The 26,990-nt window shown below is 39.4% G+C and overlaps 1 protein-coding gene across 16 annotated transcripts in view; it reads right to left on the bottom strand.

The window, feature by feature from the left end:
* Positions 1-24,868, bottom strand: part of Cdc42bpa (CDC42 binding protein kinase alpha) — a 221,175-nt gene extending 196,307 nt beyond the window's left edge. For 13 of the 16 annotated variants that reach the window (XR_012912113.1, XM_075989294.1, XM_075989300.1 and 10 more), the window contains exon 1: positions 23,938-24,868. Coding sequence is in view for 15 of the 16 variants with exons in the window: in XM_075989294.1 (XP_075845409.1) it covers positions 23,938-24,115 (178 nt within the window). In the remaining variant the exon portion in view is untranslated. The remainder of the gene's footprint in view (positions 1-23,937) is intronic. The other 3 variants (XM_075989303.1, XM_075989305.1, XM_075989307.1) reach the window with 1 other exon arrangement.
* Between the last annotated feature and the right edge of the window lie 2,122 nt (positions 24,869-26,990).

The raw sequence follows: 26,990 nt of genomic DNA, 5'->3' as shown, positions 1-26,990 counted from the left end.
ACCCACTGAGACAGTGGGGCTGATCTATTGGGAGCTCACCAAGGCCAGCTGGACTGGGACTGAATAAGCATGGGATGAAACCAGACTCTCTGAACATTGCGGACAATGAGGGCTGATGAGAAGCCAAGGGCAATGGCACTGGGTTTCAATCCTACTGCATGCACTGGCTTTGTGGGAGCCTAGCCTGTCTGGATGCTCACCTTCCAGGACCTGGATGGAGGGGGGAGGACCTTGGACTTCCCACAGGGCAGGGAATCTGGACTGCTCTTCAGACTAGAGAGGGAGGGAGGGGGAATGGAGTGGGGGGGGAGAGGGGAGAAATGGGGAGAGGAGTGGGGGAAGGGAGAGGGAAATGGGAGGCGGGGGGGGGTAGGCAGAAATTTTTTCAATAAATAAATAAATAAAAAGAAAGAAAATATAGGCCACACCAAACTGAGGAAGTCACTCTCATATTCTCTCAAACCTTTTAAATGCTACAATATTCTATTTTCTAAGTCATTTTAATCATTAGAAATTTTTTTTCTGGTTGGTTATTCTGGTTTAATCCAGAATCAGATGTAGGTGGGTAGATTCCATGCCCTAACTTTCAGCCTTTTTTGTCCACAGCCATTCAAGAGAAACCCCAAAGTTCCTCAGACCACAGATCAAGTACATCATCAAGCTGAAATCCCACAAGCTATCAGCCAGTCAAAGACTACTACTAATTTTGACCCAACCTTACAATTCCAAGAAAAGGCCCTTCTCTTGAACCTGACAATCCAGAAGAAACATAACTCTCAGAAGTAGCAGTCTGAGGTCTTTTTGGGCAGCCCAGAGCCTCTACACTTGCCTATGTTCTTTCTGAGTCCAATAGCAGGTTCCTGGCCTGCACTGAGCCTAAGCAGGTGAATCCTGGAAGACCTGAACACCTGGCAATAATTCAGATTCCGCACGTGAGGAGTAAGCCTGAGCCAGGTCCTCTGAGGGTCCTGGTGCACCCAAGTCTGGGACCTCCGAGGAAGTAGATCAGAACCAGTGACTTTTGCAGGGCCAACCCCAAGCCAGGGACCTCCGTAGGAACGGATCCAGACCATTATTAACAGAAACAGGTCTGAGCCAGCAACCTAGACCAGAGCAGGCCTGAGACAGCAAACTCAACAGGAGTGAAGCAATTCTGGGAGCATTGAGCGGCCTCCAGGAACATGGAGTGACCAACGGTAATTAGAACCATGGCACTGACTGTACCACGAGGAACAACCATCTGAGCCTTGGATCCACTGGCACCTAGAAGATTAATCACCAGAGTCAAAGACAGCCCCAACCACAACAATTAGAAATAAAAAAATGAATAGACAAGATAAAAAATACACCTAATACCACAAAGAGAAACACAACAACAGTAAAATCTAGAGAGACACTACAACAGCAAGACTTGAACAACCAAATAGAGATGAAGCAGAAGAAAATTACCTAAAAAATAACTTCAGGAGAATATTTGAGACTCCTAAAGAGGAAATAAGAAATTCCCTCAAAGAAATGAAGAAAAAGACAAACAAAAAATTGGAAGACATCAGCAAATCCTTTAAGAAAACCAAGAAAAAGCAATCAAGCATATGAAAGAAACTATTCAAGACTTTAAAAACTGAAATAGAGATAGTAAAGAAAATACAAGCCGAGGGAATTATAGAAACAGAAATCATAGGAAAATGATCAAGAACCACAAATGCAAACATAAACAGCAGAATACAAGAGATGGTAAACAGAATCTCAAGCACTGAAGATACAATAGAGGAAATGATACTCATCAGTAAAAGAAAACATTAAATCAAACAAGAGCTTAACACAAAATATCCAGGAAATATGGGACACCATGAAAAGATGAAATCTAAAAATGATGGATATAGAAGAAGGAGAAAAAGTTCAACTCAAAAGCACAGAAAATATATTTAACAAAATCATAGAAGAAACCTTTCCCAGTCTAAAGATTGATATACCTATGAAGATTCAAGAAGCCTACAAAACACCAAACAGACTAGATCAAAAAAAAAGTCCCCTCGCCACATAATAATCAAAACCCTAATCATACAGAATAAAGAAAGAATATTAAGAGCTGCAAAGGAAAAAGGCCAAGTAACATATAAAGGCACACCTATCAGAATTACATCATTGAAGACAATGAAAGCCAGATGGTTGTGGTTAAACAGTATGCAGACATTAAGAGACCATGGATACCAGCCCAGACTACTATACCCAGCAAAATTTTCAATCACCATAGGAGAACAAAACAAGATATTCCATGACAAAACCAGATTTAACCAATACCTAGCCACAAACCCAGCTCTACACAAAGTACTAGAAGGAAAACTCCAATCCAAGGAAGTTAGCTACATCAACAAAAACACAAGACAATACATGATCTCACAGCAGCAAATCCCAAAGAAGGGGAAAACATAAAAATTAACATCACCAACAACGAAAACTAAATTAACAGGAGATAACAATCACTGGTCATTAACATCCCTTAATATAAATGGACTCAACTCACCTATAAAAAGACACAGGCTAACAGATTGGATACAAGAAAAGAATCCATCCTTCTGTTGCATAAAAGAAACACACCTCAACCTTAAATACAGACATTGACTCAGAGGAAAGGGTTGAGGAAAAAATTTCCAAGCAAATGGACCTAAGAAACAAGTGGGTGTGGCTATCCTATTATCTAACAAAATAGACTTTAAACTAAAATCAATCAAAAGAGACAAAGAAGGACATTTCATATTAGTCACAGGAAAAATCCATCAAGAGGAAATCTCAATTATGAATATCTATGCCCCAAATACAAAGGCACCCTCATATGTAAAAGAAATACTTCTAAAGCTTAAAACAAACATTAAACCCCACACACTAGTAGTGGGAGACTTCAAAACTCCACTCTCACCACTGGACAGGTCAATCACAGAAAATATTAACAAGATAAATAAGGGAACTAACAAATGTTATGACTCAAATGGACTTAACACACATCTATAGAACAAATCCATCCAAACATAAAAGAATATACCTTCTTCTCATCACCTCATGGAACCTTCTCAATTTCTCAAAAATTGACTAATACTCGGTAACAAAACAAACCTCCACAAATACAAAAAAAACTGGAATAACATCATGTATCTTACCAGATCACCATGGCTTAAAACTAGAATTCAACAACAACACTAATTCCAGAAAAACACATGGAAATTAAACAATGCTCACCTGAATTATCAAAGGGTCAAGGAAGAAATAAAGAGAGAATTAAAGACTTCCTAAAATTCAATGAAAATGACCCCACAACATACCCAAATTTATGGAACACAATGAAAGCAGTGTTAAGAGGAAAGTTTATATCACTAAATGCCTACATAAAGAAGCTGGAAAAATCTGACACTAGTGAATTAACAGAACATTTGAAAACTTTAGAACAAAAAGAAACAAACTCACCCAAGAAAACTAGAAGGCAAGAAATGATCAACTTGAGAGCTGAAATCAACAAAAAAGAAATAAAGAAAACAGTAAGAAGAATCAATGAGACAACGAGTTGGTTCTTCGAGAAAAATCAACAAAATAGACAAACCTTTATCCAAACTAACCAAAGCCAGAGAGAGAATATCCAAATTAATAAAATCAGAAATGAAAAGAGGGACATAACAACAAATACGGAGGAAATACAGAGAATCATCAGGTCATATTTTAAAAACCTGTACTCCACAAAATTGGAAAACTTAAAGAAAATGTACAACTTTCTGGATAAATATCACTTACCAAAATTAAATCAAGACCAGATAAGCAAATTAAACAGACCTATAACTGATGAAGAAATAGAAACAGATATCAAAAATCTCCCAACCGAAAAAAGGCCTGGACCAGATGGTTTTAGCTCAGAATTCTATAAGATTTTCAAAGATGAACTAATACCAATACTCCTCAAATTGTTCCACACAATAAAAACAGAAGGAAATAGCCGAACTCTTTCTATGAGGCTACAATTACCCTGATACCCAAACCACATAAAGACATTACTAGGAAAGAGAATTACAGACCAATCTCACTCATGAACATTGATGCAAAAATACTAAATAAAATACTAACAAATCGAATCCAAGAACACATCAGAACCATCATCTACCATGGTCAAGTTGGCTTCATCCCAGAGACGATGGGATGGTTCATCATATAAAAATCTGTCAGCGGAATCCATCATATAAACAAAGTGAAAAATAAAAACCACAGGATCATCTCATTAGATGCCGAAAAGCTTTTAACAAAATACAATATCCCTTAATGATAAAGGTTTTGGAGAGAGCAGGGATACAAGGAACATACCAAAACATAAAAAAGGCAAGATATAGCAAGCCAACAGCCAACATCAAACTAAATGGAGAGAAACCCACAGAGATCCCACTGAAATCAGGAACAAGACAAGGTTGTCCATTCTCTCCACATCTATTCAATATAGTTCTTGAGATCCTAGCTAGAGCAATAAGACACCAAAAGGAGATCAAGGGATACAAATCAGAAAGGAATTCAAACTCTCACTATTTGCTGATGATATGATAGTTTACATAAACGACTCCAAAAATTCTACCAAGGAACTTCTACAACGCATAAATACTTTCAGTAATGTAGCAGGATACAAGATAGCCCTCCTGTACACAAATGATAAATGGGCTGAGAAAGAAATCAGAGAAACGTCACCCTTCACAATAGCCACAAATAACATAAAATATCTTGGAGGAACTCTAACCAAACAAGTGGAAGACTTGTATGACAAGAACTTTAAATCTTTGAAGGAAGAAATTAAAGAAGACAACAGAAAGTGGAAAGATCTCCCATGCTCTTGGGTAGGTAGAATTAACATAGTAACAAATGGAAATCTAACCAAAAGCAATGTACAGATTCAATGCAATGCCCAGCAAAATTTTTCACAGCCCTTCAAAGAAAAGTACACAACTTCGTAAGGAAAAGCAAAAAACTCAAGAGAGCAAAACAAGCCAGTACAATAAAGGAATTTCTGGAGGCATCACAATCCCTGACTTCAAATTCTACTACAGAGCTACAGTAGTGAAAACAGCCTGGTATTGGCATAAAAACAGACAGGTAGACCAATGGAACTGAATCAAAGACCCAGTTATCAATCCACACACTTTCAAACACCTGATTTTTTGACAAAGAAGCAAAACAATATCAAATGGAAAAAAGAAAGCATATTTAACAAATGGTGCTGGCATAACTGGATATCAACATGTAAAAGAATGAAAATAGATCCATATCACCATGCACAAAACTCAAGACCAAATGGTTCAAAGACCTCAACATAAAGCCAGTCATACTGAACCTCACAGAAGAGAAAGTGGGAAGTACACTTGATCGCATTGGCACAGGAGACCACTTTCTAAATATAACCCCAGCAGTACAGGCACTGAGAGAAACAATTAATAAATGGGACCTCCTGAAACTGAAAAGCTTCTATAAAGCAAAGGACACAATCAACAAGACAAAACAACAGCCTATAGAATGGGAAAAGATCTTCACTAACCCCACATCAGACAGAAGTCTGATCTCCAAAATATACAAAGAACTCAAGAACTTGGTCATCAAAAGAAAAAATAATACAATTAAAAAAAATGGAGTACAGACCTAAACAGAGAACTCTCAAGAAAGGAATCTAAAATGGCTGAAACACACTTTAGGAAATGCTCAACATCCTTAGTCATCAGAGAAATGCAAATCAAAACAACTCTGAGATTCCATCTTATACCTGTAAGATCAAAAACACTGATGACAACTTACGCTGGAGAGGTTGTGGGGGAAAGGGAACACTTCCGCATTGCTGGTGGTAGTGTAAGCTGGTACAGCCCCTTTGGATATCAGTGTGACAATTTCTCAGAAAATTAGGAAACAACCTTCCTCAAGACCCAGCTATGCCACTTTTGGGTATATATCCAAAGGATGCTCAACCATGCCACAAAGACATATGCTCAACTATGCTCAGAGCAGCATTGTTTGTCATAACCAGAACCTGGAAACAACCTAAATTCCCCTCGACCAAAGAATGGATAAGGAAAATGTGGTACATTTACACAATGGAGAACTACACAGCAGAAAAAAATAACAACAACTTGAAATTTGCAGGCAAATGGAGCTAGAAAACATCATTTTGAGAGAGGTAACTCAGACCCAGAAAGACAACTATCATATGTAGTCACTCATAAGTGGTGTTTAAACATAAAGCAAAGAAAAAACAGCCTAGAAATCACAATCCCAGAGAACCTAGATAACAATGAGGACCCTAAGAGAGACATACATAGATCTAATCTACATGGGAAGTAGAAAAAGACAAGATCTCCTGAGTAAATTGGAAGTATGGGGACCTTAGGAAAGGGTTGAAGGGGAGGGAAGAGGCAGGGAGAGGCAGGGTCAGAAGTAGAAAAAATGTAGAGCTCAATAAAAATCAATAAAAAAAGAGATTCCGCATGTGTGAGTGATTGAGCACACATACACACACTATACAGACCTAGAAATTTTGCAAGTACTTCCCGTTAAAACAACTGAACAAAGTCAAAGCCTGAAGCAATCAGAGGAGGAGAAATAGTATGCCAGACAAAACAACAACAACAACAACAAAACTGGGCAGTGCATGCTTCTTTTTAAAAGAGTATGAGGGGGGTTGGAGAAGCTGGCAGCACCCACCTCTGTATCTCTGTAACTCCAGCTCTAAAGGATCCAACACCCTCTTCTTGCCTCCACAGGAAATGCACACATGTGGTTCACAAACATACATGCAGGCAAAACAACCATACATGTAAAATTAAGATGAAAATAAGGCGAAAGATGAGAGAGACTACCTGGCAACTAGAACAGTCAGGAAAATGACTTCTGAGTCGGGGCAGGAATTCCAGATAGGATCCTGAAAGCAAGAACTGAAGCAGAGACCATGGAGATTTCCTGTTTACTGACTTGCTCTCTCTGCTCACTCAGCTTGCTTTTCTTTACAACCTAGGACCACTTGCCTAGGGGTGGCACTGCCCACAGTGGGCTAGGGCCTTCCCACATCAATCATTAATCAAGAAATGCTATACAGCCTTGCCTACAAGTCAATTTAATAAAGGCATTTTCTCAACTGGGGTTACTTCCTCCCAGATGACTCTAGCTATATCAAGTTGACAAAAAAAAAACCCACACTAACAAACATGTACACATAACATTTATTTTGCACAAGAAATATATTAAACTGATTTTAAACAAACCCCCTAACTACAGCATCTATAGTTATCACTAACAATAAAAATTTGTGCTACAGATATGATATGACCCTAGTATGACATATATTAAAAAGACAATTAATAATCCAAGATTCATACTGCTGGCCAAAGAAGCACTATAAGGAAGTTTTATAAGCATTCAAAGGAAGAATAAGTGGACAAAAAATGGCAAGGCTGTGAAAAGTAACATTTCAATGAACATTTGCAATTTTTAATTAAAATTTAATCACAGATATTTTTAATGCATTCCATTCTCTGTTCCACATAGCAGCACTGGCCCAGAATCCCTAGAACAAAAGTATATTATTAGAGAAGGCATCTCTTATAGGTGACCAGAAAAAGGCAAAAAGTAATTTCAAACTTTATGTAGCACTAATAACTTCTAATGAAAATGCCTCAATAAATGATAAACCACAAAGCCCAACTGCAGTAGAGACTGCCTGTGACCTAAACAGAACCCAGATTCTCCTCCTAATTAAAATTCTAATTTGTGTATTGCTACACATATATTTGTGTATTGTACCTATGTATTTATGCAAGACTGTGTGCATGCGTGGAGAGGCCAGAGGTCTACGTTAGGTGTATTCTGCAATCACTCTCCTCCCTTTTTTTTCATTTTTTTCTTTTATTTTTAAGGTTATAAATAATTACATCATATCTCCCTTCCCTTTCCTTCCTCCAAATCCTCCCATAATTTTTGACAGGGCTTCTCACTGAAACTGGAGCTCACCAATTTGACTAGAGTAACTGGCCAACACACTCTAGGGTCTATCTGTGTTCTACCCATTTTCTGCTGCTATCTCAAAACACTGACTGAAACCTACAAAAGGAAGAAAGAATTTATTTCACCTTACAGCTTATAGTCCCCATCACAGTCCATAATTGAAGGCTGCTGAAACAGAGGTCAGGGAGAGATACTGCTTCTTGGCTAGCTTTCCAGACTCACATAGTTACCATTCTTTTATGTCCCAAACCCACCTGTCCACAGATAGCATTGCTCACAGTGGCTGGGCCTTCCCATACCAATCATTAATCACGAAATGTCCCACACACTTGCCTGCAGAACAATCTGATGTGGCATTATTTCAATTGAGGTTCTCTCTTCCCAGATGACCCAGTCTGTGTGACGCGGAGAAAAAAAAGTCTAACCAGCATAACCTATCTAAACCCCACACCACCTCATCCCTTATCCCTGAGTGCTGGAGTGTATAAATGCACACATGCCTGGCTTTTATATGGGTGCCCAGTATCCAAACTCAAGTTCTCTTATTTGCATAGCAAGAACTTTAAATAAATGAAATATCTCACCACCTCCCTAGATTCTAAATTTGTTTAAAAATCTTATTCTTCCTTCACACAGCTCAAGTGCCTCAACAATCCCATCACCACTAGCATAAATACATAATAGCATAAATACATAATAGCACAAATACATAGAGATCTAATTCTGGCTATTTGAGACCAGAGCAGAAGTTTTTTCTGGGTATTGGAGAGTCATTTCTCTCTCCTTCCCCACCTAACTTTGGAGTTTGCTCCAGTGCCATCCTTTGGGAAGTGGTAAAGAATTTCACATCGCAGTAGATTCTCAGAGCCTGGATATTTGCTGAACCTGGATATTTGAATTGAACCAAAAGGCTCAATCCATCTTTGTTCTTGATAGGTCAGCAAAAAGTAAAACTTTTCTTACCTTTGAAACCAATTTGCATTGGATTTTCACTCACTTATAACCCAAAACATAATTTACATCATTTGTGTGATTCATTTTGTCTTTACTGCTCTGTTGGAATTCATTTACTAGGTGTTTAATTCCATAAACAGCTGAGATTACATATGTGCCTTGTATAACTTTAGAAGTAGCTATGTAAACGTTTAAAAGCATATTTAAAGGATTTAAGCTACATAGCTTTTTCCCAGAATAAACTACCCTCCTAAATTAGATAAGAGCTACTTACAATTGCCATCTCTAAAAACAGAGCAATCACTAAAAAAAGAAAAAACACTGATCTGCTCAAAAAATATACTCAATATTTTTTTTCCAAGACAGGGTTTCTCTGTATAGCTCTGGCTGACCTGGAACTCACTGTATAGACCAGGCTGGCCTCAAACTCACAGAGATCTGCCTCCCTGAGTGCTGGGATTAAAGGCCTGTATCACCACTGCCCAGCATACTCATGAATTCTAATACAACTCTATTCACACTGTCCAGTTTTGACAACTTAGCTGCAAAACTTAGAAGTAACTCAAAAAGGAAAGAATTTCAAAGTAAGGTCAATAAGGAAGTATTAAATAACTGTACTTTTTATTCTATAAAAGCTAAAACTATGTCTTAACTTTTCATTTTTATCCATTATTCAGAAGTAGTCATTACTTAGGACTTAAGGCAAGTATCAGGTCCTAACAACAGCCCCCCCAATATAATTACAGTATACTTTTGGTTAGATCTATATTCAATGCCTCCATTACTAGTAACCATGTAAATTACTGTTATTTTTTCCTTCCTACACAATTCTTTTCTTAACAGCTCTCTTTGAACTTGCTTCATTTTCTGAGCAACTTTAAATTCTCCCCGAGGTGATCTATATTTGAAGTCTACACTGCTCTATGCCTGGTGTCACTCAAGCCAGCAGAGCAGACTGTCTTGAGAAGGAGAGCAGGAGTTCTAGACTTCTGTCTCTGACAGCTTAGTTGGTCCCTGTGTCTCAGCCATGCCCACATCTCAACTTCCAGGACATTCTGAAGACATCAGCTTCTATAACTACTCAACTTCTATTAACTTCTGCCAATTTAGCAGGGCAGGTCCTCGGCTTCAATCACTGCTGACTTAGAACTCAATGTTCCTAGATCTCCGAAGTTGGGATCACTTGTATTCTCAGCATCACAAATGGAACTGCTTTAAGTCTCCTTCTTGCTCTTCTCCTTTTGGAACACTTTTGACTATTAAAAATCTTTATTATAGTTTTAGTAGGGATGCAGAGAAAATTTTATTTATATATGTTTAATTCATCAATACTAGGCTCTGAAGTTTATTCTGGATACAGTGCAAATAAGGTTAAACACAGACTTAATGAAAGAAAACGCTGATTGACAAATTAGGCTATTTGCATTTACCCTAGTCCTTACTCATTCTCTCATTACCTCATTCTACTAAGTAATTATTTATATATTGTAAACAGCTATGAAGGAAATCATAAACCATCATTTAAGAACTCACTTTCTAATCTTTATTTGCCCATTAATATTAATTAAGTTTTTTAAGGAAAAAATCACTTTTGAAATAAAACAGGGTAAATAAAAGAGGTAACATGTTCCTGACATGAGTTTCAAGCAGTGTTTCAAGATTAGATAGATGGCTTATAGCCTTGGGTATAACAAGTATGATGGCATTACAAAATTTCAGATATGTGCTATGCATTTGCTATGATAGGCAAGGGGTAGTGGGGTTAAAAAATATTAAATACAATCTTTTCTCATTTTACATAGCTATCCTGTTCCCATTCTCTCCCCCTCCTCCCACTTTCTCCACCTTCTTCCCACCTCCCCATCCACTTCTCAGAAAGGGTAAGGCTTCCCATGGGGAGTTAACAAAGTCTGACACTTCACTCTGAGGCAAGACCAAGGCCCTCCCTCTATATCTAGGCTGAGCAAGGTATCCCTCCAAAAACAAGGTGCTCCTAGATGCCAGTTCAAGAACTAGGAATAAATCCTGGTCCCACTGCCAGTGGCCCCACAGTCTGCCCAAGCCTCACCACTGTAAACATTAACCAACATGTAAAAACTCATAGACTAGCCAGACGTTCCTTAATTACTAGCAGTTTTCCTTTATAGCTAAATAATAGCTGAATGTAGTACAAAAGGGGAGCAACAAGAGAACTGTGGAACTGATACAAACTGCTCCATATTTTAGTCATATTAGCTGCCCCACGATTCTGCAGTTGTTGAAGCTCGGAGGAGCTACATCAAAAAGATTGCTATACTTTTTAAATTTTTAAAGTATTTCTCTTAAATATTTTAAGTGGGGGAAGCAGGCATGGCAGTGCATGCCTGTAACTGACTGGGAAAGAGAATTTGAGCTCAAAACCAGCTTAGGCTTTTTAGTAAGATTCTATCTCTCAAAAAAAGGAAATACATAAAATTACATACATATATGTATATAACTGAGCAATGCTTGATGACAGTCGTCTACAATAGTAGCCCCACATGACTGTATCATCTGGTGACATCTATGCATCTTTAGTCTGTAAATGCACTCCATGAAGTTCATGCCACAAAATCATTCAATTAAACCTTTCTCAGACCCTGTTCCTATTCTAAAGAGGCATGGATTAGGTAAATAGCCGTTCCATCTTCATCACACCTAAGGCCAATAGGCATGGCAGATCAAAGCAGAGAAAAAGAAGTCACAGCAGATCACAGTAGGTGCTACTAGCTGAGCTCATGCCCAGAAAATCCACAAAGGGCTTCCTGGCACTGGGAATGTCAGAGCCTATGTAACACAAGAACACCTAAGGGTGAAGGAAAGTCTGGGATGAAAAGAGAAGCCTGGTGTGGTGGTCAGACGGAACACGGAGAGGAGCATGGCTTCTTTAGAGACAAGAATAGCAGCAATCCAGCAGAGTGAATAAATTATCTGGATGAGGGAGGGAACGGAGTATTACTCACAGACAAGTAAGTGGGGCTGAAGACATGGCCCAACACTTAAAGCACCTATTGTTCTAGCAGAGGGCCTGAGATCAATTTCCAGTACCTACATCAAGCACCTCACAATTGCCTTTATCTCCAGCTCCTGGGGGATTTGATACCTCTAACCTCTAGAGAGTATCTTCCACCCATCTATATTCCCTCTCTCTCTCAAAAAAAAAAAATTACGTGTGTGTGTGTGTGTGTGTGTGTGTATTTAAATCTCACTGGCTGCTGGCAAGGAGATTTAAAACACAGAAAAACAAGACAAAAGAAGCTAGAATGAACCCTGTAGTGTGTTAGATTGGAATTAGGGATATTGGTGCAAATTAGTGATCTTTCCCATATAATAAAGACAGAAACTAGTATCTACCAAAGTAAATTCAGATCTGTAATACACATAAAGATATATACATAAAATTTGTAGACAACTAGGTAGTGCAACAGATCTAGATGGGCTAAAGAAAGATAGCACTGTTCACAAGAAGAGCAGCAATGACACAGGGAGACCTTCTTGTCGCCTACTGCGTAACTTCATCTTCTAAAAGGTGCCAGGAGTCCTTAAAAACTTGCTGACTCCAAGACAGGGTCAAAGACAGAACAGGACAAGCCTAAGGCATTTGTTTATACCAGAAAACAAAAAACAAAAAACAAAAAACAAAAAAAAAAAAAAAAAAAAACGCTGCTCAAGGAGTCCCGGCGACGTGTCTGTCAAAGGGCACACAAGATTTGAAGGGGCTCCTATTGACTAAGTCTGGGTCAAGTCTCCATCGTGAAGCTGACAGCTTCCAGAATAACATTTAAACAGCTGAGTATGGCATATACAACTCATAAACTCATACACGGCCCTTGGCTACTTCACTTTAGTTTTATTTGAAATATTCTCAGACATAGAAAAACTGCAGGTACAGTATAATGTGTTCTTTCCCGAAGCACTTGAGGGAAGGGTTGCAATCTAATGATTAACATAGAAAACCGTAAGCTACACTAGATATAAGCACAATTTAATGAGCCAAAGATAGATACACAATTTAAAATACCTCTCCAATATCTATAATAAGAAAAGTAACTTGTTTTGTCAGATTTAGTTTTTGTTTTGTGTTGCTTTAGTTAAGATGAGGTTTCACTATGTTGCCCAGGCCTTCCTCAAACTCACTTACATAGCCCAGCAGACCTTTCACTCATGATCCTCCCACCTCAGCCCCTTTAGTGCCAGGATTACAGGTATGTGCCACCACACCCACCCAAAGAATAACTACAGTGGAGAAACCCTGCCAGTGCCAGCATAACAAGTAATAAGGCAGCATGGAGTCTGTGCCTCATTTGATGGGACTGCAACCAAAAGAACAAAGCATCATTTCCGTGATACTGCCAAAGCTTTGTCTAAATCTAACTGTGAGGAAAATTCAAATAGAGAGTTACTGCAAATGACCTGCAATCATTAAAAAAGCCAAAGCTGAAAAAGTCAAGGAAAACCTAAAGACCTGGCTCAACCAACACTGCAAAACAAAACATTCACATCTGACACAGGATTCCAGACTGAATCCTTCTGCTGTAACAAAATGATTACAGCAACTGATAAAACTCAAATAAAGTTCTAAAAGTCAGATGACAGTATCTCATCAATGCTAATTTCTTGATTTTAACAGCTGCATTATAGTTATATAAAAGTATGTGGATATATATACAAACACACTGGGAAGGAATGGACATGAGTAGACAAATTATTCTCAGGGTTCAGAATAAAAAAGTATACTATACTTGTATTTTTCTATACATTGTGGTTATTTCAATTTTTAAAAAATATTTTTAAAGTTAAATATATAAGATTGTAGATAAGAAGTATGTAAAAGTTGTAACTGGGTATATATACCTGTAATTTTAGCACTCAGGAAACAGAAGGAGCACAAGTCAAGGCCAATCTGAACTATAGAGGAAGACCATATCTCAAAAATACAAGAAAGAAAAAGTATGTACTATGGTAATAAGTTTAAATAAAGATATCCTGAGAAGCTTTCCATAGTCACTGAAGGATATTAAGCATGTTAACATAATTTTAAAAATCATGTATAAATTTGTATGTGTTTTATTAAATTCTGGGATGTATAAGGACCTCATATTTTCAAAGTAAAGACACATATGTGTTAAAGGCTACTTGGCATTTGAAAGAAAAACTAAGTGCAAACAGTAAGACCCTGGAATATACAAATCCACATTTACAAGTTTAATACAAATAAATCAAGCCAGGTGCACAGAAACAGAATAAACCTGGGATTAACTCATCCAACACTTAACCGGTGCAACCTCACAGTAACCAAGGCAAAAGAAACCATATAATGATCGCATCAGTCACAATTTCAAGCAACTACCACAACACAATTCTGGAAGAAGCTGTTAGCTTAGCATCTGTCAGAAATGGTGACACATTACAAAGGCAAGCAGTTTTTTTTAAGTCAGTAAAGGAAATTATGCTAATCTTCCAAATACTGTAGTTCTAATCATAAACGCTAAGAAAATGTAAACATGCCGTATAGAAAGCTTTCCGGTGCCACATTAATATGCAAGGTTCGCCATATACCTGAGCTCTTAGTCTGCTTTTAAATGTCTCTCTCTTTATGGTACTTTTTGGTCAGGACAAAACCACAGGGAGTTCACGATGCAATTTCAAAATGAGGATTTAGTCACACCAAGCAAGAATTTTTTTCTAAGTAGGGCTTACTGCTTTTCACCATATATGGGTTAACTTGGGTATTAGCCACCCCTAGTAAGTGCTGACACTTAAGGACAAGATTCTTGCTATCACTGGACAATTATACCACTTTTACAAACTTCTCATAAAATCCAATTTTGTTCTACTTTACAGTTTCTCTGTACCAGTGAATAGAACATGACCATGCTTTACTGAAGAAAAGAAGAAAGAAAAAACAAAAACAAAAAATTCACTATGTTAGAAGAAACAACTCTGCAAACCAGAAGCTGCATGTACGAATTTCCCAACACAGGTGAGAGCCTCCTGTCCAGGGCTGAATCCCACCCCAACTTAAATCTGGCTACACTGGTTTCCAGATGACATAAATGAGCCAAACTCTCACCTGTGCTTGTGCTCTGAGTACACTGTGACAATATTTTTTAATATGCTTTTACATAACCTGCTTAAAGACTCTGGACATTGCCTGTATTTTCCTAATGTGGCCACAATGTCCCAAATTCAGTCAGTGTTCCACAGTTAAAATAATGTGGGCCAACTGTACACAACAAAGTTAAGGTTTCTGTCCAGAACGTTTAGAAACGTTTTCTATGATAACGTGCTTTGTAAAAGGCATGTATCAAAGCACTATTCCCCGGCCTTACACATCCAATTAACCCAGAATCTGTGGAATATTCAGTATGTCTCTTGAAATACACTTTAGGAAATACTTGTGGAAAGTGTTCATTTTCTTCATACTTACTGAAAGACCACATGAATCTGCGGGTGCTGCATAATTTTAGTCCATAAAAGGTACTATGTGAACAACACATCAATAAAAATTTTTAAGCTTCTGAGTTGAGGTTTAGAACTCTACCACTAATTTGCAGACTGAAGCCACAAAAATACAAAAATAAAATGTAACTAGTCACTACATAATAGCTATTACTGGTGGTTGAAAGACTGTGTATTAGTTTAATATTTACCCCCCAAATTTCTTAGCTAAAAAGAACATCTAATGCAAAGTATCCTAAAATAATGCCTAAGACTGTTTGCATAGTCATGCAAAGAAAGACACTATCAATAAATATAATTTTAGAGGGTCTGAAGCCTTCCTCTGAACTCTGTGGGCACCAGACATGTACACAGTGCACAGAAATGCATACAAGCAAAGCATGCATGCACATACAATAAAATTTAAAAGTAACAACAATAACTTAATAAGATATTTTCAAGAAGATGCAAATGATTGACAATAAAGTGAATTTATTTATATACTTTCATTAGTATCACTATACACTTAACTTGAACTTAATCCCCAAAGTGGCATTTTAGTTGTTCCTTCGTTTTATGGCTAAATAGAATGGAAATTTAAAAATCAGAATGGAAGCAAGGGATGTAACTCAGTGGGTAAACTGCTTGCCTAGCATACACAAGGCCCTGGGTTCAATTCCCAGCACCACAGAAACCAGACATGATAATGTACAACTCTAGTCCTAGCACTTAGGAAGTAGAAACAAGAGAATCAGAAGCTCAAGGTCATATTAAGCTCAAGGACTCCATGAGACCCTTTATCAAAAATGAAAAAAAAAATCAAAGTGGGACTGAAATCAACAAAATAAACTCTAAATCATGAGAAAAACTTCCAAACTGGCTTTCGCCTTTTGGTAAATATTGTGATAATGTCCATTTCTTTAGAGGTGATATATAGATTCAAGAGGTTAAGCAACTTGCCTACATAACCTAGCCAATAATTAAAGGATCCCGTTTAAATCCAAAGCTCTTCACTTGTTTTTAAACCATCAAGTTGAACTGTCCTCTAGTATTATTATCTGCTATGGTATATAACTCAGAATAAAACTTTACAGCAATCACAATGTTCTAACTGTTCACACGCTGCCAAAATAACACCAGTTATACATGGTTTCTCCTTTATTAAAAGGAGAGATTGTCTGCTTTCTTTATAATACATATAAACAAAGAAATGCTGATACATAAAATGTATACACCAGTATCCATAATAATAGAAGTTCCCACACAATTGAGATGACAGAAACCAACCACTTAGCTAAAACACTGTTACCCTAGGGGAAAAAATAAAACACAATGGATTATGAAATTGCATGAGTTCAAGGCATTTTCTTCCTAAACGTTGTAATGAACAAAATCTTTTCAGACACAAAACAGTTTGTAACAGGTTCAAATGAAAGGAACTGAAGCTATAAAATTAAAGTGAGAATTTCTGTATTTAAAGTAGTAAAAATGCCACTACAGGGGGAGGAAGCTCAAATTAGAACAAGGGTGGCATAGAAACATCAAAGGTTCATCAGGATACTGCCCACAGATGTAACTCAACAGCATCACTACTCCACCACGATTAATTTTATCTCTCAGGTCATATGGCTTTCACACACAAACATTTAAGACTACAGGCACTAAGTAACATATAACTTCCTCAAAGTTAGATTCTCCTTCTAAACCACAAGTTTCTCAAAATTTCTCTCTAACTCCAATAAGGAGTTTACAAAGGAGACAACACTTCCCTAAGAATATGCATTAGAATACTGATTGCCATTTACCCCACAGATACTCTTCAAAATGACGATTCTATAATCTGATAAACCTTGTAAATTCAAGGATAATCTGCAATATTTTACTTAAGTTGTGTCTGCAATAATTTTCCAAACTTATAAGCCTCTGTGCACATTCATACACACACACACACAGAGAGAGAGAGAGAGAGAAAGAGAGAGAGAGAGAGAGAGAGAGAGAGAGAGAGAGAGAGAGAGAGAACTTAGTAACAGCCCATTTATAAGACACTTTGAAACTAGAGAAGAAAACCAGATGAAAAAGCCCTGATTCCAAAATAGAAGCAAATAGTTCACGAGGAAGATTTCAACAGAATATTGAGAATGAGGAGCCAGGTCCATGTGCTTCCTGTTCTGATGAAAACCAATGCAGCTCTATCCCAGTGGCAGATCCAAGACCACCAGATGAGAGGCTGATCAACTGGAGGCTAGCCATTCTCACCTACTGCCCCATAAAAGGAATGAAAATTGTCCAGCAAAGTGTGAGGAGCTTGAGAGAAGAGCAGCCCTAGAACTCTGAGCAGCATCAATGGGGAAGAAAAAAAGATCCCTGCATCTGGGCGTTTTCTATGCAATGACAGCAAAGGACACTCATTCTTGACTCTAGAATAGCTTATACTTAAGAGTACAGGCCATTCATAACAAATCATTTTAGAAAGAATTTAACTTAGACAGACTCCACAAAAACAGCTGAGCAATTCACAGTCTTCAATACTTAAAACATGAAATCATTTTCACTGATAGTCTGCAAGGGATAAAAATGAGAAAGCTGGCAAATCCTCACGCATTCACCTGGAATAGGAAAAACTAGCCAAGACACTACTATCATTATCCCTCAAGTTCAAAAAGCTAATATACTTCTGACAATCAAAGGCAATTAATCACTGCAGAAAAAGAAAAATAAAAGAGGCTATAACCATTTTTTAAAATACAAAAGATTGAGGTTAATTCTTATATCCAGTATATTCCTCTAAATTAAAAATACCCAATCATTCAGTCAGACTGAAGTAGCAATGCTGGAACACAATGTCGTCGCTCTCACTCCTTCTCACTCATTCATTCCTCTCCCTGCAAGCTCCCCTTTTCCTCTCCCATCTCCCTTTCCCACACCTTGTCCCTATGCACATTCCCCTTCGTTAAATTATCTTTGTTGTCCTGAATCTACTACATGTACTTTCTGAAAATGGAAACATGCCTCTGATATTTTCATTATTAGCTAACATACATATCTTCATCACACACCATTCCAAACTCCTTTGGTCGCACTCTATAAGATGTAAGAGTAAGAAATACAAAACAGCATACATGATTCACATAACATTATTTCCTCTTTCTGTGTATAATGAACTTGAGTTTTTTCTATTTTAGTCTAACTTTTAAATGTTGGTTTGATTTTTGAAACTATCACAACCAACAGGATAAAAAAAGAACAAGCTTTACATACAATTTCCTGGCCCTAAGTCTACCAGACAAGAAATCCTTTGAGTAGCATACTAAAACTGCACCAAGTTCAGTTCTTTCCCATGGGATAGACTGGGCTTACTGGGGAAGAGCAACCACGTCCTAAGATTTATGGGATAGTTCATAAAATTTCCAACATATTACATATTTATTTTCACAATTCTACAATAAGATATGCCTTACGTTTCCATATGAAGTACTTCTAAAATTCTTAAAATATTAATCTTGATATACTGTTTTCATTCACAAAGCAATATTGCTTTAAATCACTTATTAACCAAGTAATCCATACTTCAGGATGGCGCAGTAACTAATATTATTGATAACTACCTCAGAGAGAAGGGAAGGAGAGAAAGGAGGAAGGGGGGAAAGGGTACAGCAACTCCTACCACTTACTATGTTCCCAGTGTGTTCCTCAGGTGTCAGCACTGCCTCAGCTAAACCACATGCATTCTTAAAACAGATTAGGACATGTCTAGTGTAAAGGAAGCAAGTGTTTCGTACCTACATGTTCAATGCATTTACAATGATCCCAAATGAAGACATTTTAAAATAAATTTAATCATGTGTATTCAATGATTATCTTAATTCTGTGTGATAAACAATTCTACACAGAATAACTTAACAGTGAGGAAAAGCAGACACAAAGAATAAATAAAGTATTCTAGAAACAATTCAATTCCTTCCAATCAAGCCATCACTATTCCAACTCACATAAGAAAAAAATGATACTAAACTTTAAAACAACTCTAACAAAAGAAAATGTTTATACCACAATATCTGTTGACCTGTCCTAGGAATAAGTTTAATAATCAGATTATTCTCTGGGTTTAGCATAAAATGTGAATTAAGCTATAAAACAGTTATATAATGAAAACTTACATGGAATGTTATAAAATCAGGATCAGAAAGCATAGAAAAGTAATCCACATACAGAGAAAGCTGCCAGTTCCTTCTATACTGAGTAATACTATCCTACATCCTTTCAAATAAATTTATTAATATTCAAATTTCCCATTTCAAAGCAGAGGGAAACCAATTTAATGAGCAGTAAATGTACTAGTCATCACTAACAAGCTAGTTTATAATGTCACGACTACTTTACTTCTATAGCTCCGCTATAACTTAAGAGTCCTACTACTGACACCAAAACTATTACATAAACAAACATAGAAACCAGTTCCTTGGGCAGCTGAGGATAGGGAACCTGAAATGACCCTATCCTAGAGCAATACTGATGAATATCTTGCATATCATCATAGAACCTTCATCTGGTGATGGATGGAGATAGAGACAGAGACCCACACTGGAGCACTGGACTGAGCTCCCAAGGTCCCAATGAGGAGCAGAAGGAGGGAGAACATGAGCAAAGAAGTCGGGACCACGAGGGGTGCACCCACCCACTGAGACAGTGGAGCTGATCTATTGGGAGCTCACCAAGGCCAGCTGGACTGTGACTGAAAAAGCATGGGATAAAACTGAACTCTCTGAACATGGCGAACAATGAGGGCTGATGAGACGCAAAGGACAATGGCACGGGGTTTTGATCCTACGTAATGTGCTGGCTTTGTGGGAGCCTAGCCAGTTTGGATGTTCACCTTCCTAGAAATGGACGGAGGGGGGAGGACCTAGGACTTACCACAGGGCAGAAAACCCTGACTGCTCTTTGGACTGGAGAGGGAGGGGGAAAAGAGTGGTGGGAGGGGAGAAGGGGGGGAGGAGGGGGAGAAGGGGGGAGGAGGGGGAGGGAAATGAGAGGCTGGGAGGAGGTGGAAACTTGTTTTTTTTTTTCTCCTTTTCTCAATAAAAAAAAATCAAAGAAGGCTTTCAAATATTACTGACTATAATAGATATCTTTTTAACAACATAAAAATCAAAGAAAAGAAAGCTTTTCAAATATTGCTGGCTGTAACTAGAAAATAATATACACTATTAAACTCGAAAGTGACCTATGGTCTTAGGATGCTGTTATCCTCTTGGGCTAGCATTCGCCAACTTAATCCTTCTTCCTCTCTGCTGCTCCTACTTTTCTCCTTCAAGTCATCAGCACCAAAACCAAGAAATGTTATAAAAGAAAAACAGCATGCCTGACTCGGAATAGTCGGTTTTCTTACTGAGAACTGTTAATAACAAAATATTAACTGTACCACTACAGAGATGAAATGAACCATTACAAGGAATCAATGAAACTGATGGAAGCGAAATACATACAGGCTCTTGACTACATATTTAAAAGTAATCAATCATCCCCTTATAAAAATATGGAGTGCTCAGGTAGTATTTCCATTAATGCAAATACCAAACACAAATATTTAGCAAGTAATAGGGAATATTCAACTATATTATGCTATTTCAATTACTGTGTCTTTTAAAGAGTTAAAGACAATACTTTGAATTATTAAAATCAAACCAAAGATGACATCTTGAAATAAATTTAAATTGTCAAATTTAACCTCAATGATATTCCTGTAAATTTTCATCCCCCAAAATTAATGATTCATTAAGAAATTAAATTAAAGTCACTTCACAATCTTAAACCTAACCTATATAATCTAGATATTCTTATACATTTTTTGCAACAGGAATGAAATAGAACATTTCCCAAAATGTAGTGACAGACTAATAAGTGAAGAAGGAATGATTCGTTGCAATACTTTAGTGAAAAGATACTATATCCTTCATTTAAAATCCCCAAGAGCTTGAAGACAGTAAATGAAACCACATATGATGCGTCTTTTGAAACACCTCCACTCTTTAATTTTTATGGAGGGAAGAACATGTCAGAGGCTTACGAGTCTAAACTACACAAAACAATTCCTTAAAAATTCCATCATCTCTTCCCCAGGAAAGAGCACACCAATTGGTCATCCAAAGCCAAAGGTTCAGCCCTGAAAGCATACATAGAAGTAACATTATGCAGACTAAGCATGCTGTAATTATGAATTTAGAAATACATGAATTTGAAAGAGAATAAGAAGTATAAAGGAATGGGTTGGAGGGAGGAAAAGAAAGGAGGAAATGATGTAATTATAATCTAAAAACATGAAATAATTTTTAAAAAATTTTTAAACTACTTTCTTGAAGAGATGGTTCAGTAGCTTAGAGGGCTTAGAGGACCTGAGTTTGATTCCCAGCACCCATGTCAGGAAGCTCCCGACCACCAGCATCTGGCTCCAAGAGGATGATCAGATGTCTGGGGCTTTCTCCAGAGTTCACACTTACAGCACATACCTACACACAGACCCATACATACATAATTTAAAATAATAAAAGTAACCATTTCTTAAAACTCCAGTGATGGTTTATGAGACTGATTCATGACACTATATATCAGACAACTAAAAAGGTAAGACATGAAATTATTACTAAGAATACAGGGAATGTGGACTGGGGCTGGAACTCAGTGCTTGCCTAGCGTGAATAAAGCCTTTGGTTCAGTCCCCAGCACTGCATTACCCGCACATGGCGGTGCATACCAGTAATGTTACATAGCATCTCAAGACCACCCTGAGCTACATATTATGATCATCTCTCAAAAAAAAATATACTATAGTGAATGCAGCAAACACTTGGTTTTTGTTTAACTTTCTGGTGTAAATAAATATGTATGTGTTTACAAAGTGTTCATAAACATAAGAAAACAACATCCAAGAAAAGATACTTAATGGAAGATACACAGGTTATTTTAATAACATGACAAAATATTCCATGGCATAAAACCACTATGTAACAGGAAATCAGGATATACAGCTTTCTCTGTACACTATTTAACTTATACTTGCCACTGCGACATACAAAGAGTTCTCCTACTGTTTTGCAAATGAAAAGGATATTAAACGACAATCATAATCACAGACTAGAGTATCACTAAGGGGCCATAATTCAAGGACTCAAATTCCAACCTTTTAAGTCTTCAAAAAAGAAACAGTACAGAATTCCTAAGTTTATGAAACTCTGGGTGTAAAATTCCATCTGCTTCCTCAAGTACTGATCCTACACATCAAAAGGCAGGTAGCCGCAGACAAAGCCACACCAACAGCAAAGTCCCTACTCTCCAGAGAGAAGCTGCCTGAAAAAACGGTTAAGATTTCTTACATTAGCAGCACGATGCCGGCCAGCTGTTTTGTAAAATCATTCCATGCACATTTACAAATCTTTTTAACCTTGCAACATCAAGCTGCGAGCAATCAATCTTCAAACACTGGCAAACTGAGAATTAAAATTGCTTTGTGTGGTCATTCTTAAATTGGGGGTTGACCTAAGAGACAAATTTTGAATTAATTTGAAAACCAAAACAACAATGGGCACTTAATTTTTACTTCAGAAAATAAAGCTTTACTTGGGAACAAAGATCTTCAATATAAAAATGATTTAGCTAACTAAAAGTATTTCAACAGTACACAATTCTAGATGGTCAAAATCCTTCCAGGGCTGCCGTACCACTCACTACCAGGCTGGGCAATGACGGACTGCTAGATGTCCGACTCCTTCATCCAAGTGAGTGACATCAGAGGCACAGCACTTCAGCCAAGCCTTCTGGCTTGAAGGTCACATGCAGCACTTGCTGGCATCACTGATCCAGTCCTACTACGGGTCATCCGGGTCACATCTACACTTAGAAGACTAGGAGCCCAAACTCTCAGTAAATGCAAGTTCAGTTTAGAGTAAAATCTAACGCAGGTGGAGCTGCCTCCAAAAATTCTCCAACTACTGTCTGTACATACACACACACACGTACACACACACACGAAACACTTTTATTATTTCATCTCAGGAACCTAGTAATTTTTGGAAAGTCCATGTTTAGTAGTTGCCCTTGCTTGTGCTATATAGAGATGAAATTAAGCCACAGATCACCACCTCCACAGTCCTGCTGTCCTAAAATAAGCAGGCTTCAACATCTCCTCCCATCTCCAGCGATTTCCAAAGCCTAGGAAGGAATGTTTCAACCAACAAATACCTTCCCAGTCAGGCTGCTGCACTGCCATGCACGAGACAACTGCGCTCAGTAATCCACCTCTGCATTTGTTTTAAAGCTCTTACCGCTGCCTGAAAATGCAGGGAGTCCACAAACAGCAAGGCCACACACCAAGGCAACAAAGACACACAGCAAAAAGTCACCAAAAGTAGGGGAGAAAAGTCTTAACTGGCGTTTGTTCTTTTGTTATGTATATATGCATATTTCTTCATCATAGTTAATAATGCTCATACCAGCTACACATTAAGAGTTAAAAAAAAAACTTACCCCATTCTAGATATTCAAGAATGTTCTTCTCTCTTCTCAACGGAGAATTATTGCATTCATCATAGAGACAGATGAGTATGTCCAGTAGAGTCTCCACACTGAAGCACTGCCCATTGGTCTGCGCTGGCCCATCCAAAATAAACTGCTCCAACTGCCTCAAACGCACTTCTCCGGACATGGCTGCTTCGATTGCTGCTGTTGGCTTTCTCTTAATTGCCCTTACGATGTCTACTGTCACTATCTGAGCCTAAAAATTTTAAAGGTGTGGTTTTAAAAAATAAACCACTTGTTATTTCAACAACTGTCATGCAATGCCGGTGCTGAATTAAACATCCAACACGCCAGTCACCTCACTTAACGGAAGCGTCTTCGATTTCACCCATAAACATATATATCTTGAGGGTAAGTTTCCATAAAATATAGATTTAATATTTGTAAGAGAATAATACAATTAAATTGTATGCTTAAATAAAATAATAATTAAAAGTACAACGAACTAAAGAGTCAACACTTCTTTCAAAAAAAAAAAAACTCCTTCATTCAAAATTCAATTCGTGCAACATAATCCTGAAACGAATCCGGTTGCATCATTAATGAATAAAGTCCTCTCGGCATCGGCAATCCACTTCCCGGGAAGAAGAAAAATTGGAAAAGGGGGAGGAGGAGGGAGAGAATGTATGGAGGGGGGAGGGAAAGCCCAAATTTCTGCTGCAAATGCTCCCAACCTCCACTCGGAGAGCCCCTAGGCGAGTCCTCCGCGGGCAGGGAGGGCAGCTCCCTGAGCGGCTGTCTCCGCTCCCGAGCCCTTTCTCTCCTAGGGCTCTGCGGCGAGCCCTGCTTGCAGGCGACTGCGGCGAGGACGCGTCATCTTCCTCCCGGCTTCTCCCGGGGCCTGGCCGGCGGCGCGGCCGGGATGTGGCGGGCGGACTGCGGGCGGCTCTCGCGCCGGGCTCCGGGAGTGGCGGCTACTGGGTCGCGCGAGCCGGCTCCATGCCGGAGGCCGCTGTGGGGCCGCGCCGTGCCGCCGAGAGCAGCGCCCGGACTCCCGCTCGCGCCCCGCGCCCGCCGCCGCCCCTCGGTGGAGGGGCTGCTCTGACGAATTCAAAGGACGCGGGCGACAGCCGCGGTGGCTGCGCTTCGGGCGGCGGCTCCGGTCCCTTCTTCACAGCCCTGGGCTGAGGGCATCTTTCCTGACGGACGCCGGCGGCGGAGGCGCGGGAGGAGGGGGGCGCTGCCGCCGCTGAGGAGACCGGAGGCTGCCGCAGCCCGGTTCCCAACCACTCCCTTCCTCCTCTGCCAGCCTCTCTCCCTCCCTCCCCCGCCCGCCCTCCCTCCCGCGCCGCTCGCGCCCGCGCCCTGGGCTCCGCGAGGCCGCTCCCGGCGCCGCGGCGCGCAGGCGAAGGCTCGCGGACCGTCCGGATCCAAAATGGCGGCGCGCCCCGCCCCCCCCCCCCCCGAACCCGCGCGGAGCCGAGCGGCGCGCTGCGGCCCAGCCGAACCGGGGACCCGGGGGAGGGGGACGGCCTCGCTCGTGGCGCTGCGGCTGCAGCAGCGAGGGGAACCGGGAGCCCCGAGGACTCCGGTGTGCGACGGGATGTCCCGGCGAGGCTCGGGCTGGGAACTGCGCCACTCTGCCTCGCCGCCGTCCCGGGTCCTCGAGGTGTCTACGGACCAATCCCCAACCGGGCTCCTTCCACGTCTGCGGAGACGCTGCCCGTCCTTCCCGGGTCCCCTCGGCTTCCAACCTCTCCAAGAAAACTGTTTACCTGCCCACCCTGCCCCCATTCGGCTTTCCCACGCCCCGGAGTCCTATTTCTTGGGTTCCTAGTTGACATCACTTGTGTCATTTCCCAGGCTTTAAAAGATAATAATAAGAGCCCACTCTGCTCCACCATCCGGGTCGTGCATACGTGATCTCAAAGGAGAGAGATTCCCATTTCTGATTCCCCAAAGTTTCCCAATGTGAAGCCTGGCGTTTTCTCCTGCGGAAATATACTAGATCACGCCTATAATTCTTCAGGTTACAGCCTACCGGGGACTGTTCACCACTGTCATCAAACCCAACAGCCCCCTCCTTCAGCACACTTTCAGGTATGCGCACAGCCACTCTGCAACCCAGAAGCACAATGCAGCAAAAGCACCTGCTGCCTGTGGAGCTCTTTCAGGGTTTCTTGGTTTTTGAGAGACTTCCCTCCAAAATGCTCATGGAAGATGCTACTTTTGATCCAGCTAAACTGGGTCATAGCATTTCTGTTTACCCCCCCTCCCGCCACACTGCCATCTATGATCGTCTTCCAAAACGTGATTATTTTATATTCCTTCCCCACACCCGTTTTTCATGGCAATGCTTGTAATGATTCATTGTACATCTCAGTAATACAAACACAGAGGAAGAATTAGAAATGAAGGACTAGACATGATGGCTGAGGTAAAGTTGCCGTGATTCACAGAACAGTGAAATTCTTTCCTGAAATTTCTGCTTTCCAAATCTATTCTTACCTAGCATGAATAAGGACAGCATTATTTGCAATGTGTTCTTGACATGAGTGATATTTAAATAGGTTCAGACAAAAGGCTAATCGTCCCCAGCCATGACGGCTAATCGTCCCCAGCCATGACATCTTTAGATGTGTCTGTTCTGTAACTGTACAAGTAACGAAACTGTAAACGTGAAATCTAATTCTAAACTAGATAATCTTATTTGATATCAGTCATTAGTGTTATGTCATTGTCATTGGTGTGTACACTTTTTTTACATGTTTTAAGGAAAGTGTTTTATAGTGAAGGACAGTTTTATACTCTCTGTAATTATTTAGGTCCAGACATGTTCTTCAGCCACCAAGTTTTTAGAATGAAGTCACCACATTTTTAACAATTTCCCCATAAGAGTAAGTAATAAAGAAGTGCACGCACAGACCAGAGGGTTCAGCAAGAAAAGCACCTGCTGCCAAGCCTGACAACCTGGGTTCCACCTCCGGACCAACAAGATAGAAGTAGAGAATCCACCTGGCAATGGTGACACGCATCTTTAATCCCAGCACTTGGGAGGCAAA

Source organism: Microtus pennsylvanicus, chromosome 10 (assembly GCF_037038515.1).
Source record: "Microtus pennsylvanicus isolate mMicPen1 chromosome 10, mMicPen1.hap1, whole genome shotgun sequence".
NCBI lineage: Eukaryota > Metazoa > Chordata > Mammalia > Rodentia > Cricetidae > Microtus > Microtus pennsylvanicus.
This window is presented reverse-complemented; position numbering and strand designations above follow the sequence as displayed.